General features: G+C 41.7%; 1 protein-coding gene across 2 annotated transcripts in view; it reads left to right on the forward strand.

Annotated features, from left to right (window-relative positions):
- Nucleotides 1–271: 271 nt before the first annotated feature.
- The window catches only part of amph (amphiphysin), a 286,781-nt gene continuing 270,780 nt past the window's right edge, over nt 272–16,272 (forward strand). The window contains exon 1 of one of the 2 annotated variants that reach the window (XM_078540157.1): nt 272–357. In XM_078540157.1, coding sequence (XP_078396283.1) covers nt 286–357 — 72 coding nt within the window. In that variant the 5' untranslated portion in view covers nt 272–285. The remainder of the gene's footprint in view (nt 358–16,272) is intronic. The other variant, XM_078540156.1, reaches the window with a different exon arrangement.

Consider the following 16,272-nt stretch of genomic DNA (forward strand, 5'->3'; position numbering starts at 1 on the left):
TGGTAATGTTTCCATATTGTTCCGTTTATATGCTTTTGTAATGCTTGCGCATTTCTACTGAGCTTAGGCACGTGAATTTAGCACAATTAATTAGACAGCTATTATTTATTTATATGGGTAAATTTATATGCATACATTCACATGCAGAGCGTTTTGCCTGCGTGTGTGTATTTGCATACGTGTATGTGTATATGTGCTGGGTTGGTTGAGGTTCCTTTAAGAGTCGGAGCCGTGGCTGCCTGCTCCAGTACAGCCCAGGGATTGGGACACACGCACAGATCAGCCATGGCGGACAACATCAAAACAGGAGTCTTCGCTAAAAACGTTCAGAAACGGCTGAACAGGGCCCAAGAAAAGGTAAGGGGCTGAGAAGAACCTGCTCCTCCTCCTCCCTGCCACGGCTTCCTTCGTTTCATTTCGGGAAAGCTGCTTTTGTTCCCATGGTTTTTTTTTTGCTTTCCCCGCTGCTGCAGAGCTGCATTGAGCGGAAAGGTTCAGCACCGAGAGGCGGACAGCGACCAGCGGAGAGCCAGGAGACACAGGGAGAGAACAGCAAAGGAGGAGCGGGGAGGCGGGAAGAGGATAGAGAGGGCAAAGAAGGGAGAGGGGGGTAGAAAAGTATGATAGAAGGAGGGGAAAGGGAGGGAGTGAAGGGAGGGAGAAGAGGAGGGGGGGAGGGACTGGCTCACGACCTGATCCGGCTCGGTGCAGAGCAGGAAAGGGCTGGGATTTGCTGCTGCCTGTCGGCCGGGTTTACCATGGGGACGTGTGGAATCCGATCTCATGTTGCCATCACAAGGGACCGAGCAGATGGGATTAGGGAGAGCAGGCTCGGTTCGGCTCCAGATTCTTCAGATGAGTGGGGAAGACCGATCCGATTGAATTGAGAGCAGAGTGCGGTAGGTTAACCCCGAACCCGCCTGCTTGTACCCGCAAGGTCAGGAGCAGGTTAGTATTAAAATCCCCTTAAAAATAAACCAGAATAAAGTCAAACACTGCTGGGGAATAGAACGAGCCCAGCGAGAGCACGCTGTACACCTGGCTCTCCACAACATTTCATTTCTGGTGTGTTTTAGGATAATCGGGACCTGCTGCCCAGCATCCCGAGAGGTTGGTTTGACTTTCCCTCGGATTCCCCGCCAAATTGGCTGGAGCTGGGAATATTTGAATGTCGAATTTGTTGGGCCTGGGCATCAAATATTCCCAGCGCCTTCCAAGCTTTCGATTTAAAAACTGTTTGTAAAAGCTCCCTCAGCAGCCGGGCACTGTGTGCGTGGAAAGAGTTAACCCGGCCTTTCTTGACGTCCCAATCAGCAATTGAGAAATTGGAGAGAGATGGGTTCAGTGCTTTGGTGCTCATCCCCGCCCCCACATGGTTTTTATAAGAGGATTTCCTTTCCTTTAATATCTCCACACACTCAACCGCATTAATCCCCAGGCGAATTTTGTTCTCTTCACTTCACTGGCACAAAAAGGCTCGTTTTTTTTTAGCAGGTTTGCCCATGACCAAGTGAATGAAATTAAAAGCCTTCATTTCATTTGAAATTAATAGTGGCGAGAACATCTGGTTTGCATCCTGCAGTCAGTGGGAGTGTTGGTTTCATTGGTGTGAGCTGGCTGATTGGCACTGATTCATAGAGAGAGAGAGGGAAATCTTTGACCTTTTCCATCGTTATTGATTGGGTCAAAGCAGTAATGTACGCATAAAGTCACCTCTTTTATTCAGAGACTTATCAATTTCTGCTGACATTAAATTTAAAAATGATTTTTTCTGCCAATGCTGGTTAGGAAATCTTCATCAATACATTAATTACAACTTGACTTGACAGTGTGACTTTATGAGAAATTAAAACAAATTCAGAATTATTCTCTACTTTTTTTTACAGTGGGGAGTTTAAAGATGGCTATTAATACATTTGTGATTCTTAATTTATTCAGTGCCACATCGAAGGTGAGACAGTGCTGTTCAATTAACTGCAGCATTTAGTACATTTCTTAACTTGGTAGTTGAGTCATTTCTTACACAGGATCAAACACTTTTCATGGGATTATAAATTATCGAGGGGATTTAATTGTACTCATTTGAAGTAAGATAGTGCCATCAAGCTGTTTTAATTTACTGCTGGATGTGCAATGCAAATTGCCTGTAAAGGTCACCTTCTAAGTGGCCCACTGGAACCATTAGATGGAGATTTTTCACAATGTACGAAAAATTAATTAATAAGTATTATATATATATGTCCAAATGGCTTTGACTCTGACCTATCATATTCATTCTGATTTGATTTCCATAAAAATATGGATATAGGATGTAACAGTAACTATTATGTTGACTTTAGTATGACCGTTGAAGTTACAGATCCCGAATGTCTATCTTCCTATCTTTCTAAAAATCTTATACATACATAGCTATGAAGATTTGTTATACAAAATATTAATTTATAATGTCATCAGCTGGACATATGCAAACATTGAACTTGAAAAAAAACACTTTTTGCTAAGCAAACGACACTTGCTTACAGCAGCTACTATGGCTCATTTGTGAAGGACACAAGCTGCTTTTTATGGTAACGGAGAGTCTATGGCGCTTGCAGAGAGAGGTCACATGGTCCAGCTCTTGTGTGAAAAGATACTGGACTTTGAATAGTCGGACGACTGCCATAGGGGCAACAACCTTACCCCATCTCTCTATCTTCTCAAACCTCTCTCATCAAAACTGAGCTGATTGTGATTTGAAAAACCCACCAGAAGATCTCATTGCTGCAAACTTAAGAGTTCTTAAAGGAGAATTCTGAATCAACCAGCCATGACTGCAGAATGATTGCTCCACTGTGGAAAAGGACGCTTCAGCTGTAAACAAGCTATTGGACAAACTAGCTTTAGCAAAAATACAGATGGAACAGAAGAGGTTGGAGCTAGAATTTCAGGAGAGAGAAAAGGAAAGAGCAGGAATGGGAAGTAGAAAGAGAATTTCAATTAAAACAGCTTGAAATAAGAGGGAGACTATTCCTGGACCCAGAGAAGGGAGGGTCCTGCCCCCAGCTCAGGGCCAACTGTATTGCAGTTTAAATTTGTCCAAGCAATCCCAAAACCTGAGGAGCTGTAGTGGTGTTTTTTATTTCATTTTAGAAAAGAGCATAACAAATGAAATGGCCTGCAGAAAGCTTGACGCTGCTAACGCAAAACAGGTTAACTGGCAAAGCCCACGAGGCTTATGCCATGCTTTCTGAGGAGACCTCTGCATATTATGAGATATGAAAAAGGCTATCCTCAGCACAGATGAGTTAGTGCCTGAAGCGTATAGAGAAAAATTTCAAAGTCTCTGAAAACAGCCTGAAGAAACTCACAGAAAGTTTGAAAGGGTCAAGCAACTTGTCTTTGACCACTGGATACGAGCACTTAAATCAGAGGCCACCTATGAAAGCCTCAGAGAGGTAATTCTCCTTGCAGAATTTAAAAAGCTCACTCCCTACCTCTGTAAGAGGTAGAGAGTGGAGAACCAAAAAGTTTCAAAAGCTAGTCAAAGTAGACATGTCCCCTACAAAAATAAGAGTGGTACTGCCAAATCTAGACTCCCCTGCTTGTCTAGAGGAATACAGGGGAAGATCAAACAGAAAAAGAAAGCATACGATAGGCACAAAGAACTAAGCACTGCAGATAGCCTAGACGAATATAGGAAGTGCAGGGACAAAGTGAAAAAGGAAATAAGGAAATCAAAGAGAGGGCATGAAAAAAGATTAGCAAGTAAAGTTAAAGATAATCCAAAGATGTTTTACCAATACATTAATGCTTAAAGGTTAGTTAAGGAAAAAGTGGGAAAAAGGCTATCAGAGATGAAGATGGAAACTTGTATGTAGATGCAGAGGCTGTGGGAAGGTTTTTGAATGAATATTTTGTCTCCGTGTTTACAAAAGGGAGGGAGGATGTAGATATAGTAGTCCAGGAGGAACACTGCGAGATATTGGATGGGATAGTCATAAAGAGAGAGGAAGTACTCAAAGGGTTGAAATCCTTGAAAGTTGATAAGTCACCAGGGTCAGATGGATTGTTTCCGAGGCTGCTGAAGGAAGTCAGGGAGGAGATAGCAGATGCTCTGAGGATGATTTTCCAATCTTCACTAGATACAGGGGAGGTACCGGAGGACTGGAGAAATGCAAACGTAGTTCCATTGTTTAAAAAGGGATCAAAGGAAATGCCAAACAATTATAGGCCAGTTAGTCTTACATCGGTGGTGAGCAAATTAGTAGAATCAATCCTGAGAGATAGGATTAACTGTCATGTGGAAAGGCATGGACTAGTCAGGGATGGTCAGCATGGATTTGTTAAAGGAAGGTCTTGCCTCACAAATTTGATTGAATTCTCTGAGGAAGTGACAAGAAGGATTGATGAAGGTAGTGCAGTGGATGTTGTGTACATGGATTTTAGCAAGGCATTTGACAAGGTCCCACATGGCAGATTGGTCAGGAAAGTAAAAGCCAATGGGATTCAGGGTAATGTGGCAAACTGGATAAAAAGTTGGCTTTGTAACAGGAAACAAAGGGTAATGGTCGATGGATGCCCTTGCGAATGGAAAGTTGTCTTAAGTGGTGTTCCACAGGGGGAGAGTACATACCCATACCTTTATATTGGGTGCACCTGGAGTGCAACCTAATGTCTGGGCTGGTAACCATGGGGATTGTCCATAGTTTACCTGTGGATGGGGCGAATTGCTCCTCAGAAATGACTTGGCTGGGCAAAGGTGGTGGCCTCCCCATTCGTCTCAGAGTTGTCTCAGTGAAGTCAAGGAGACAGAGCAATTACTTGAAAAGGTTCCTGGCATTTTCTCTGCCTGTGTAGTGGCTCAGTCGATGGCCAAACAAGCCCTATTATCGGAGGCTAAGTTGGCATCACAGATGGATGACTCTGCTGTCTGACTATCTGAAAGTTTTTTTCAGAGATTTGGATGACCCGAAAGAAGTGATAAGCAGATCTTCCGTGGTCGAGGAGCAGCAAGCTGACTGGAGTTAAAAAAAATTAGCACAATCTGCCCAAACTGAAGCTGAAGCAGAGGGAGTTCCAGAGTGTTACTATTTAAAAAATGCAGTGCTGTTGAGACACCTGTCACAGATCTGCAGATGAAGAGTGGATGGTGATCCACCAAATAGTGGTGCCACCCAGGTACCATGGGGATGCATTGAGGATAGCCCACAAAATCCCAATGGCAGCGCATGTGGGTATCCGGAAGACCCAAGCTCACCTAAACCAGCATTTTTACTGTCTATGCCTCCACAAGGATCTGGTACAGTTCTGTAAAATGTGCCACATGTGCCAGATTTTGGGAAAGCCCCAAACCATAATAAAGCTGATTCCCATAGCAGCTTTTGGGGAACCATTCAGCAGGGTGCTGGTAGATTATGTGGGACACCTGTCAAAAAAGAAAGGGAGTGCCACCAATATATCCTCACTACTTTGGGTGTGGCTACCCAGTTCCCAGAAGCCATCTCCCTGAAAATCATTTCTGCCAAGGTGGTGGTGGAAAAGTTAACCCAGTTCTTCACCAGATAAGGATTACCAGCTGAGACCCAGTTGGATCAGGGTACCCATGTTATGTCCAGAATTTTCCAGCAAGTCATGGGTTTAACCTGGCTAAAGTCCTCAGCTTACTACAAGGGACTTTAGAACAGTACCATTAAACCCTCAAGAGGATGATCAGGGCAGATTGCCAAGAGTACCTCCATGATGGACAAAAGGCTGGGATTTCTCCAGTTTAACACCCAGGATTCACCCAGTGAGTCTAATGGCTTTAGTCTCTATTGACACAAAGTAAGAGGTCCTCTGAAACTAATCAAGGAAGGGTTCTTAAAGCAAAGGGATGAATCTTCAAAGCTCAGCTTTTGATTTGAAAAACCCACCAGAAGACCTCATTGCTGCAAATTTAGAGTTCTTAAAGGAGAACTCTGAATCAACCAGCCATGGCTGCAGACAGACTGCCCACTGTGGAAAGGGACCCTTCAGTTGTAAACAAGCTGCTGGACAATCTGTGAATATATTTTCTGGCTTTACTTGTTACTTGGCCAGGCATTTTTAGGTTTGATACTCTGCAAAGTTTTTTTTTGCATGCTTGGTTGCAGAGTTGGGGTTTAATGGATTGTGTGTGTGTTGTTTCTGCATTAGTGGGTAGTTGGGCATCTTTACCTGAGTGAGTTTAGCAATAAAACAAACTCTATTTTTTTTATGGGATGTGGGTGTTGCTGGCTAGGCCAGCATTTATTGCCCATACCTAAATAGCCCTTTTTTCAACACTGTTTGAAACCTCATCCCGCCTGTGGATGAGGCTTCACCAAAAATGCAAAGGCCGCTTGGCCTTTTCGCCCACCCGCCAACTGAACGGTTGGTTGGGCAGTGAAAATTTTCAATCATTTAGTTCACTAAGGGCCTTAATAGGCTGCTTAATTGTCAGCGGGTGCACTGCTGACTCCCACACGCGTCCACTGACCGCAATATAGCGCGAGTGCGTGATAATGCCGGAACGCTCACCCGACGTCATCATGCGTTATTTTACGCTTCTTTGGGTCGGGCATATGCCCATCTGACGAGCCAAAAATTCTGCCCATAGCTTTTATAATCTTGATTCACTATAGTTCCATCCACAAAAATTCCTACTTTCAATGTGTAGTGACTGAACATAGACTGATCTCAACTAAAGACTGCATCATCATTTTAATCTTATGAATTATAATCTTATAACATGAAAAGTATACATTTTGTTAACATTTTCCAATCAAAATGTACTTCTAATCTTTAAGTTTAAATTGAGTTGTAAAATAAGTTATTAAATGATGTGCAAATTGTACATTGGCGGGATTCATGCTTCTCAGTCAAAAGGTCATGCAATGATGTCTTGAGACTTGAACGGATAAGAGACTTGAATGCATAACCTAGGCATGATGCTTCAGTCTAGTACTGAGGGCATGCTGCACTGTTGGAGGTGTTATCTTTTAGATGAGCTGTTAAATTGAGGCTCTCTCAGGTGGACATAAAAAAATCCTATGATACTATTTCAAAGAAGCACAGGAAAGTTCTGCCTGGCACTGGTCGTTATTTTTACCCCCCAATCATCATCACTAATACATGTTATCTGGTCATTATCACATTGCTTTTGTGGGACCTTGCTGTGCGTAAACTAGCAGCTGCATTTCCTCCATTACAACACTTCAAAAATATTTCACTGCACGGAAAGTGCTTTCGTATGTCCTGAGGTCATGAAACTCTTTCTTTTATCTTGTTGATACATGTGATTTGACTGAACAAAATCTCATCCTGTATTCAAACCCATCCATGGCCTTGACCCTCCCTATTTCTGTAAACTTCTCCAGCCCTACAACCCTTTGAGAACTCTGCTTTCCTCCAATTCTGGCATCTTTTGCATCCCTGATTTCCTTCACCCCACTGCCTTCGGTTATCTAGACCCTAAGCTCTGGAATTCCATTGCTAAACTGCCCTGCCTCTATTTTCTCATTTAAGATGCTCCTTAAAACTAACTTCTTTGATTATGTTCTGATGAAGAGTCATACGGACTCGAAACGTTAACTGTATTCCTCTCCGCAGACGCTGTCAGACTTGCTGAGTTTTTCCAGCTATTTTTGTTTTTGTTTCAGATTTCCAGCATCCGCAGTATTTTGCTTTTTTCTTTGATTATGTTTTTGGTTACCTGTTCCTAATATCTCCTTGTGTGGGCTTGTGCCCAAATTTGTCCCATAACATTCCTATGAAATGCTTTGGGATACTTTCTTATGTTAAAGGCCCTATATAATACACATTGTTGTTCCTTCCATTTTGGCATAGAATCATTGATGTTTGCAGCAGAGAAGGCCATTTGGTGCATACTGTCTGAACTGACTTTTTGTGAAAATAATCTAAATCTACTGCTATTGTCCCGCTCCCTCTGCTGCCCTCTATCTCCTCTGCTGCAAAGACCTAATGCAGTTTGCCAGCTGTGGCTATGACCCAGTCAGAAGGTTGTGGGTTCAAGTACCACTCCAGAGACTTGAGTGCTGGCAAGGCAGCATTTGTTGGCCATCCCTAATTGCCCTTGAGAAGGTGGTGGTGATCAAGCTTCTTGAACCGCTGCAATCCTTCTGACAGTGTTGTTAGGAAGGGAGATCCAGGGTTTTGGGATTGTGCAAATATCCCCACTTCAGTGGGTCCAATTAGACAGCTGTGTTTTCACCTGGTGATTCACAGCTTACGAGTGAGCTTGACTGATACTGGTAGCAGGGGCAGCTTTTTTCTTTACCCTTCCACTGGCAAGGCCACCTCAAATTGCCCTTGAAGGGCTGCCTTTTTGAACCACTGCAGTGCACCAGGTGTAGGTAGGAAGGAAGTTCCAGGATTTTGACCCAGCCACAGTGAAGGAACAGTGATATATTTCCAAGTCAGGATGATGAGTGGCTTGGAGGGGAACTTGCAGATGGTGGTGTTCCCATGCCATCTGCTGCCCTTGTCCTTCTAGGTGGTAGAGGTTGTGGGTTTGTGAAGTGCTCTCAAAGGAGGTTTGGAGGAATGCTGCAATGCATCTGGTATATGGAACATATTGCTGCCAATTGCGCTGGTGGTGGAGGGAGTGAATGTTTAAGGAGGTGGGTGGGTTGCTGAACAAACGGGCCGCTTTGTCCTGGATGGTGCAGAGCTTCTTGAGTGCTGTGAGAGCTGCACTCATCCAGGCAAGTGGAGAGTATTCCATCACACTCCTGACTTGTGCCTTGTAGATGGTGGACAAGTTTTGGGGAGAAAGGGTTGAGTTACTCTTCATAAAAGGAAGGCACTATATGAATACAAGTCATTCTTTTTCCTCATATGTATGTTATGTTAATTTCTACTGTCTTGTTTGTTACATTCTGACCAATACATTGCTAGTACAGGGTCTTTTGCAGATGTATTTAAATTCTGTTACTTTGTGTCATATCTCTATATAACCCTCTTCAGTTATTTTATAGTAATCTCCATGCCTTGCCCGTTATGCTCTTCTTTAAAATATGTGTGTTTTGGATCTCCTATTGGGCCCTCAGAGTTGAGGAGACAGTGTTGATGCTGTCAGTTGCCACATTTCACATCTGTTTGTATGCCTTGAGGCTACCTTTCCACCGCCAAATATGTATTCGTGTTTCTCCATGCACTCAACAACACTGCTTTGTAAATCAGCCTCATGTTCAGACATTTTCTCTCAACATTTATATGTCAATGCTGAATTATTTAGATTTTTTTCACATTTTACTGATTAACTACCTCATTAACTGCTTGGGAAATGTTAAAAACTTATTATTAACTCTGAATTTAAAATTCTCACTGACAGAACAAGAAAAGTGTTTAGGAGAAATTTCTTTATCCAGAAGGTTGGTGAAGGGTGCAATGCTTTGCCACAGGAAGTAGTTGATGCAAGGACCCTTGCATCTTTTAAGGGAAAATTGGCTAAATATGTAGAGGAAGATACAGAACTAAAGGAAATAAGCAAGTTAGTGAGATAATTTGGGCTATCTTCTGTGCTGTAAGCCTCCTGGGTCCAATGACAATGAATTTTTTGTTACCAAGAGCAGTGTTTGTCTTGCCTGGTGCATGTGCAGGTTTGGTTGGGATCCCTACCCTGCTACTCTGAGAAGGGGAGCAAGTGGCCCAGGTTGGCTGAAGATGCATGTGAAAAAAAGTTATCTTCTGAACTGAGGGAGGAGAAAGGCCTTTGAATAAGTGTTGGACTTCACTAGCTTCAAAATGAACCAAATTAACTTTCTGCAGACATAGATCTTGCTGGAACTACCAGGCATTCATGCAGTCATTCTTAGACAGTTCTACTTGTCCGTATTTCCATAGGTACTATCATACAACCAAGTCAGAGCTGGACTGCTGCTCAAAATTGTGTCTATTCTGTAGCAGACAATCTGGTTAGGACAAAATGCCTGATTCCTTGTTGCAGACAGTAGTGTGAATATCAGTTGATATAGCAAATTGAATCCAAACTCCCGAAGTGAGTCTGTGCTGTCTGAATTAGTAGCTCCCAAAGCGTCCTGTTATTTTCTCTTAAAATTGATTGAACATGGGAACTGAATTGAATATTTCTTTCTACAATAAACAACATTGTTGATAAAAAGAAGGAGAGGCAATACGTGTTATAAGCTTGCTGCTGTCTACCATTTTATATAAGAAGCTGGTCAATTAAGCAAATAACGTTTTCCTTTCAATGATGAGAAGTAATAAACTTGTCAGTTGCACTATATAACAGTTGGAAATGCTGTGTATTTGGCAGCGTTTTACATCTTACTATTTCACCTGAAGTATAGACTGAGCCTTTGGCTTAGAGGTAGCATACCTATCAGAAGGTGCAGCGTTCAAATCCTTATCCTGGCAAGTGGAGGCCAGAGCTCTGACCCCAAATTCTGTGTTGACATCCCAGTATGATACTTATATCCAGTGAGCAAGAATGATTCCCCCCCACCCAACCCACCTCTCCTCTCATTGTATGGGTGTGGGAACCCAGAATAAGCTCCAACCATGTAGGACTAATGTTTGGTATAAAGATGATTGCACACATTGGGAATACTGTTTGTAAATTAGCCTGTCAGACAGTTACGTAGCCTGCTTTAGGCTTCATGAATATAGGGTGGGCTTGATGGACCAGCTGGTTGTTTCCTACCCATTAATTTCCTAAGGATGATTTGTAGTTTGAGGAATCTCATTAACTCAACAAAATGAGGATAAGCATGAATTTTCTATTCTAAAATTCAGCAAAATTCTAATGATGCTTAAACTGACTAAGATGAGAAGACATTTTTGATGTTATTGGTTCTGGTTGGAACTGAAAATTGCTGTAGTTTCCATTCACAGTGGAACTTGATTAATTTTTCACAAAAACTTTAATAATATAATTTAGGATTTTGAATAATAGTAGTCTGATTCATCAATAGAAGCCTTCAGGTCTTGTAAGCCCAATAATTGACAATATAAGTGCTGACTGCCATGCTGACCAGATAGGAGTGAAATTTTACTGCCCACTCATGATTTTGTGTGCTCAATGAGGAGTTACCATTAGTATATGTTGCACCACATAGTATTTAACTTAAATTAATTCCAATAAGCTCCAGCATCTGGTTCAATATTCAAATTGGTAACTGAAACTTATATAGGGGAGGTTTGTAAAAGCACAAGTGAATCATATGCACAATACTATACAAACAGTGGTTATGTGATACACAGGTAATTAAGTCTTATTATTTCACTACAATTGCTTCAAATAATTCAGTTACTTTTCCTGTGATTGAATAGTGACTTGGAGTGCCCATTTATAAATTAGCAACACACTGCAGTATTTTGTCAGAGTTCTAAAATTAGTAAATTAGTAAAATGCTCTTCGTAAAATGCTCTATGCACTACTGAATTAGCTGATCTCAGCATATAGGGTGTGAAACTTAGCCTCAATATTGGAAGGAAATATCTTTAAGTGTTTCTAATCCTGTCCATTCATTGTGTAATGACCTTGGTAGAAAATGTCTACATATTTCCATTTCTCAGGTGAGATGTTAAATTGAGGTCTTGTCTGTTCTCTCAGGTGGATGTAAAAGATCTCACTTCACTATTGAAAGAACAAGGGAGTTCTACCAACAAATGGACAACATTTATCCCGCAACCAACATCATTATTTGGTCATTTATATCATTGCTGTTTGTGGGTCCTTGCTGTGTGCAAACTATCTGACACATTTCTTTAACAATGCACTTCATTGACTGTAAAGCTGTTTGGGATGTCCTGAGGGTATGAAAGGCGTTATATAAATGCAAGGTATGTGTGGATTTTAATCTCCAGAGGTGGGAGTGGATGTAGAAAAGATTGTAAAAAGATAAATGCAATTCTAGGACGTACATTGAATATAAAAAACAATGAAGTGACGTTGTAGCACTGCATGAAAATTCTAAGCCCCCTTCCCCAATCTAGGCAGGATATTAAAGCCATGGAAAGGGCCTGGAATGGTTCACTAAACTGATACCAATGAAATGGTACAGCTATGGAGAAAGTCTTGAAAAATTGGTATTTTTTCACTGGAGCAGCGAAGGTTAAACAAGAGGATCTAATAGATGTTTTCAAAGTTATAGAAGATTTTGAAAGAGTAAACAATGAAAGGTTATTGCACATGGGATTGGGGGGGAATATACTGGCATGGACTGAGAACTGGTTAACGGACTGAAAACAGAGTAGGAATAAATGGGTCATTTTCAGGTTTGCAGACTGTGACCAGTGAGGGGACTGCAAGGATCAGTACTTGAGCCCCAGCTATTCACAATCTATATCAATGATTTGGATGTGGAGATTAAATATAATATTTACAAGTTTGCAGATGACACAAAACTAGGTGAAAGTGTGAGTTGTGAGGAGGTTGCAAAGAAGCTTCAAGGGGATTTGGAGAGGCTAAGTGAGTGGAGAAAAATTTGGCATTACAATGTGGAGTAATGTGATATTATCTACTTTAGTAGGAAAAGCAGAGTATTTCTTAAATGGTGAGTGGCTGGGAAGCATTGAACTTCAAAGAGACTTTGGTGTTCTTGTTCATAAGTCACTGAAAACTAACTAGCAGGTACAGCGAGCAATTAAGAAAGCAAATGGCATGTTAGCCTTTATTACAAGGGGATTTGAGTGTAGGAGTAAAGATGTCTTGCTGCAATTATATAGAGCTTTGGTGAGGTCGCACCTGGAGTATTGTGTACAGTTTTGGTCTCCTTAACTAAGGAAAGATATACTTGCCATAGAGGGAGAGCAATAAAGTTTCACCAAACTAATTCCTGGGATGGAGGGATTATCCTATGAGGAAAGACTAAATAGACTGGGCCTTTACTCGCTGGACTTCAGATGAATGAGAGGTGATCTCATTCAAACATACAAAATTCTTACAGGGTTCGACAGGTTAGATGCAAGAAGGATGTTTCCCTTGGCTGGAGGGTTCTAGAACCAGGGGACACAGTCTCAGAATAAGGGGCAGGCCATTTAGAGCTGAGATGAGGAGGGATTTCTTCATTCAGAAGGTGGTGAATCTTTGGAATTTTCTGCCCCAAAGAGCTGTGGAGGTTCAATCCTGGAGTATGTTCAAGACTGAGATTGATAGATTTCTATATATTAAAAACATTAAGGGAAATGGGGATAGTGCAGGAAAATGGTGCTGAAATGGAAGATCATCCATGTTCTCGTTGAATGGTGGAGTGGGCTCAAAGGGCTGAATTGCCTACTCCTCCTATTTCTTATGTTCTTATGTTATTGTCACTGGTTGCCAAATCATTAAAAAAGGGCAGAGACTGAGGAACGAAGAATGAAGGTGGAAGTTTGGTGAAGCCTTATTACACAGTGTGTCATTAGAACATGGAATGTTTTACCACAAGGACTGATTGTGGCAAAATCGCAAACGTCAACTGAAAAAGAAACCTAAAGGAATACAAGAAATATAAAAGGATACAGTAAAGTCCCGCATTTCGCGACTTCTTTGTTCGCGTTTTCACTTACCTGTGCTTACCTGTGCTTTGTACATCGCATCACCCATCGTGTGAGCAATGTTCACTTATCTGTGTTTTTTTCTCCCTCTCTCTTTCCCGGGGGAGGTGGCAGCCATGACGGAGCAGAGATGGGAATGGTTATAGCTGAAGTGCAGCCAGAACAAAGGGATTAACCCAGAAATGTCTGAATCTCTCACTCCAGAGCTGCAATAATGGCTCTGTTCAATTTTGAAATCTCCACCAATGTCTGTCAGAGGCTCCCCTGTCTGTCGTATACAGGTACTGCACCACAATTTGCTGTAGAGCAACTGCCCAAACCTATGCTGCCCTCGCATGACTGGAATCTATCTAATTGAGTCCCATTGAAAAGCATGTTCATTGTTCGCGATTTTGCCATTTGCGAGGTTTCTTGGGAACGTAACCCCTGTGAATGGCAAGACTTCACTGTACAGGGCCAGAACAAGGAAATGGGATTGGAGCTAAAGGACTAGCATTGGCACAGGTGAGATTTGCAAATGCAACTTTTATGTTTTGAGTGTGTGGAGCAGGGATGTGTTATTGTAATGTTTATCCCTTGGTGAAAAATTTGTTATAGCAAATCAGCAGCCATTTTACACCTCGTCATTGATTTCAATGTAAACCAAATGAGCTGCTGATTTTCACCTGGTGCTATAAGTTAAAATGATCCCTCTCCACCAGTGTTTGTCTAACATATAAAGGATTACCTTTTTATAAAGGTTGCAGGGGTAGCTGTGGTATTGAACCCTACAAAAAAATTAACACCTTCAGACGAGGATGGGGGAAATTGACAAAATGAAATGTTTTCTGTCCTATGTGAGCAAGGTTGTCAGTTGGCAGGACCATTAGATTAAATGCTCTGTGCCGGTTAGGTGTACAACCCATAGGAGCCTCCTTATAGTATGCCTGATTATAGGGTGATATTGACACCTGCCTGTGGCCTAGATTAGTGTTTCAACAGAAAAGCTTAAATATGGAAATGGGTTGCAGCTTTAAGGAAGTGGCGCAGATTAATGGAGGGGATAGAACAATAATGAGCAATGCATGAAGACCAGCTGCATTAGATGCACTGCATGTGGTACCAACATCGCTTTGTGCCACTATCAACTCGCAATGATTTCATGCAGTGTTTGGTCAAATAGTAGCCAGAGCAAAACCATTTAGGAGCAGCTGTGCTGAATGGGGATAAATATATGCATGATCAATTTCAAATAGCTGTTTAAAATACTGGATCCTGGAGAGCTGTTATATGAAGTTGCTAGTGTAAGGTAACATATTGAACGCATACAAATTTTGTCTCATCGCCACAATATAACAGTGCCATTGGTTTCTTGTTGCTTGACTGGATCAGAGATGACTTTGTTAACACTCCTATTGCTGAGTGACCAATATTGTTCACTAATTCTCTTCTATTATTGCAATGCCATTTCTTAAAGGTGTATTCAATTTCCCCTTTGTATAAATGCTCCCCAACCTAGGCTTGGATGCCCAAACATTCTGAATTTAAGAGGCACATAAGTGTATACCAAGGAACCTCAGGAACCTATAAAATTTAAATTCATGTTCCCCTTAATTAATTAATATCTCAAGTTAATGCAAACAGTTTTTGGTGTTTGGGTTTAGGTTTTTTTCCACCAGTGAGGAAAAACCAAATCTCCAGGCCTACAAAAATGAACAGGACAAACTAACAGTTAAGAAACATAACCACAAATAGGAGTGAGTTGCCTGTGATTTGGTGCTCGGCCTGTTTTGCTTTAGGACCACAGGGGCGCAAGAGTTACAGATTGGACATCTCTGAGTCAAGCCATGAACCCCAGCATGTCAGCTGCTTATGGCTGAAGACCACCTCCATGGGTGACACACGCCATCAGCACAAAGCATTGTATTTAGTGATCTTGCCATCAAGTGGTAAGCCTTGCTCACAGAGGATAGAAAACAAGGATCCTAACTGGATTGGGCATTCTTCCATAAAGCTGGCATGGCTTTAAGAATTATGCATCCTGAGATTAAAGACAAAAGTAATTCAATCTGCTGTTTTATTTAGCGTCACAAAGTGTACCAAGCATCAAATAACACCACTTTAACAAGAAACCACTTATCTGTCAAATATATTTACAGTGGTTTGCTGTTTCTAAAGAAGCAGTAATGTCTATATAGCTATTTATTATTTATTTTCCTGTCATCTAACCTAGTCATGTAGGAATGTTCTTGGGAGGAGCAGGCAATTGAATCATCTATCATACCCTTTCATTTTTTTTGTCATATGTTGTTTTATAATGCATCTGTGAAACACTTTGGGATGTTTTATTATGTTAAAGGTGCTATATACATCAACATTGTTGTTGTTATTTCAAACCTCCCACCATTCTGGGATTCTTTTTTGTAAAATTAATTCATGGATGTGGGCTGGGCCACCATTCATTGCCCATCCCTAATTGCCCTTGAGGAGGTGATGGTGTGCTGCATTCTTGAACTGCTGTAGTCCATGTAGGAACATACATAGGGCTGTTAGGGAGGGAATTCCAAGATTTTGACCCAGTGACAGTGAAGGAAGAGTGACATAGTTCCAAGTCAGGATGGTGATTGGCTTGGAGGGGAACTTCCAAGTGGTGGTGTTCCCATGCCTCTTGTCCTTCTAGGTGGTAGAGGTTGTGGATTTGGAAGATGCTGTCAAGGAAGCCTTGGTGAGTGGCTACAGTGCATCTTGTAGATGGCACACACTGCTGCTACTGTGCATCGGTGGTGGAGGGAA

This window comes from Cetorhinus maximus, chromosome 4, assembly GCF_964194155.1.
Source record: "Cetorhinus maximus chromosome 4, sCetMax3.hap1.1, whole genome shotgun sequence".
Lineage (NCBI taxonomy): Eukaryota > Metazoa > Chordata > Chondrichthyes > Lamniformes > Cetorhinidae > Cetorhinus > Cetorhinus maximus.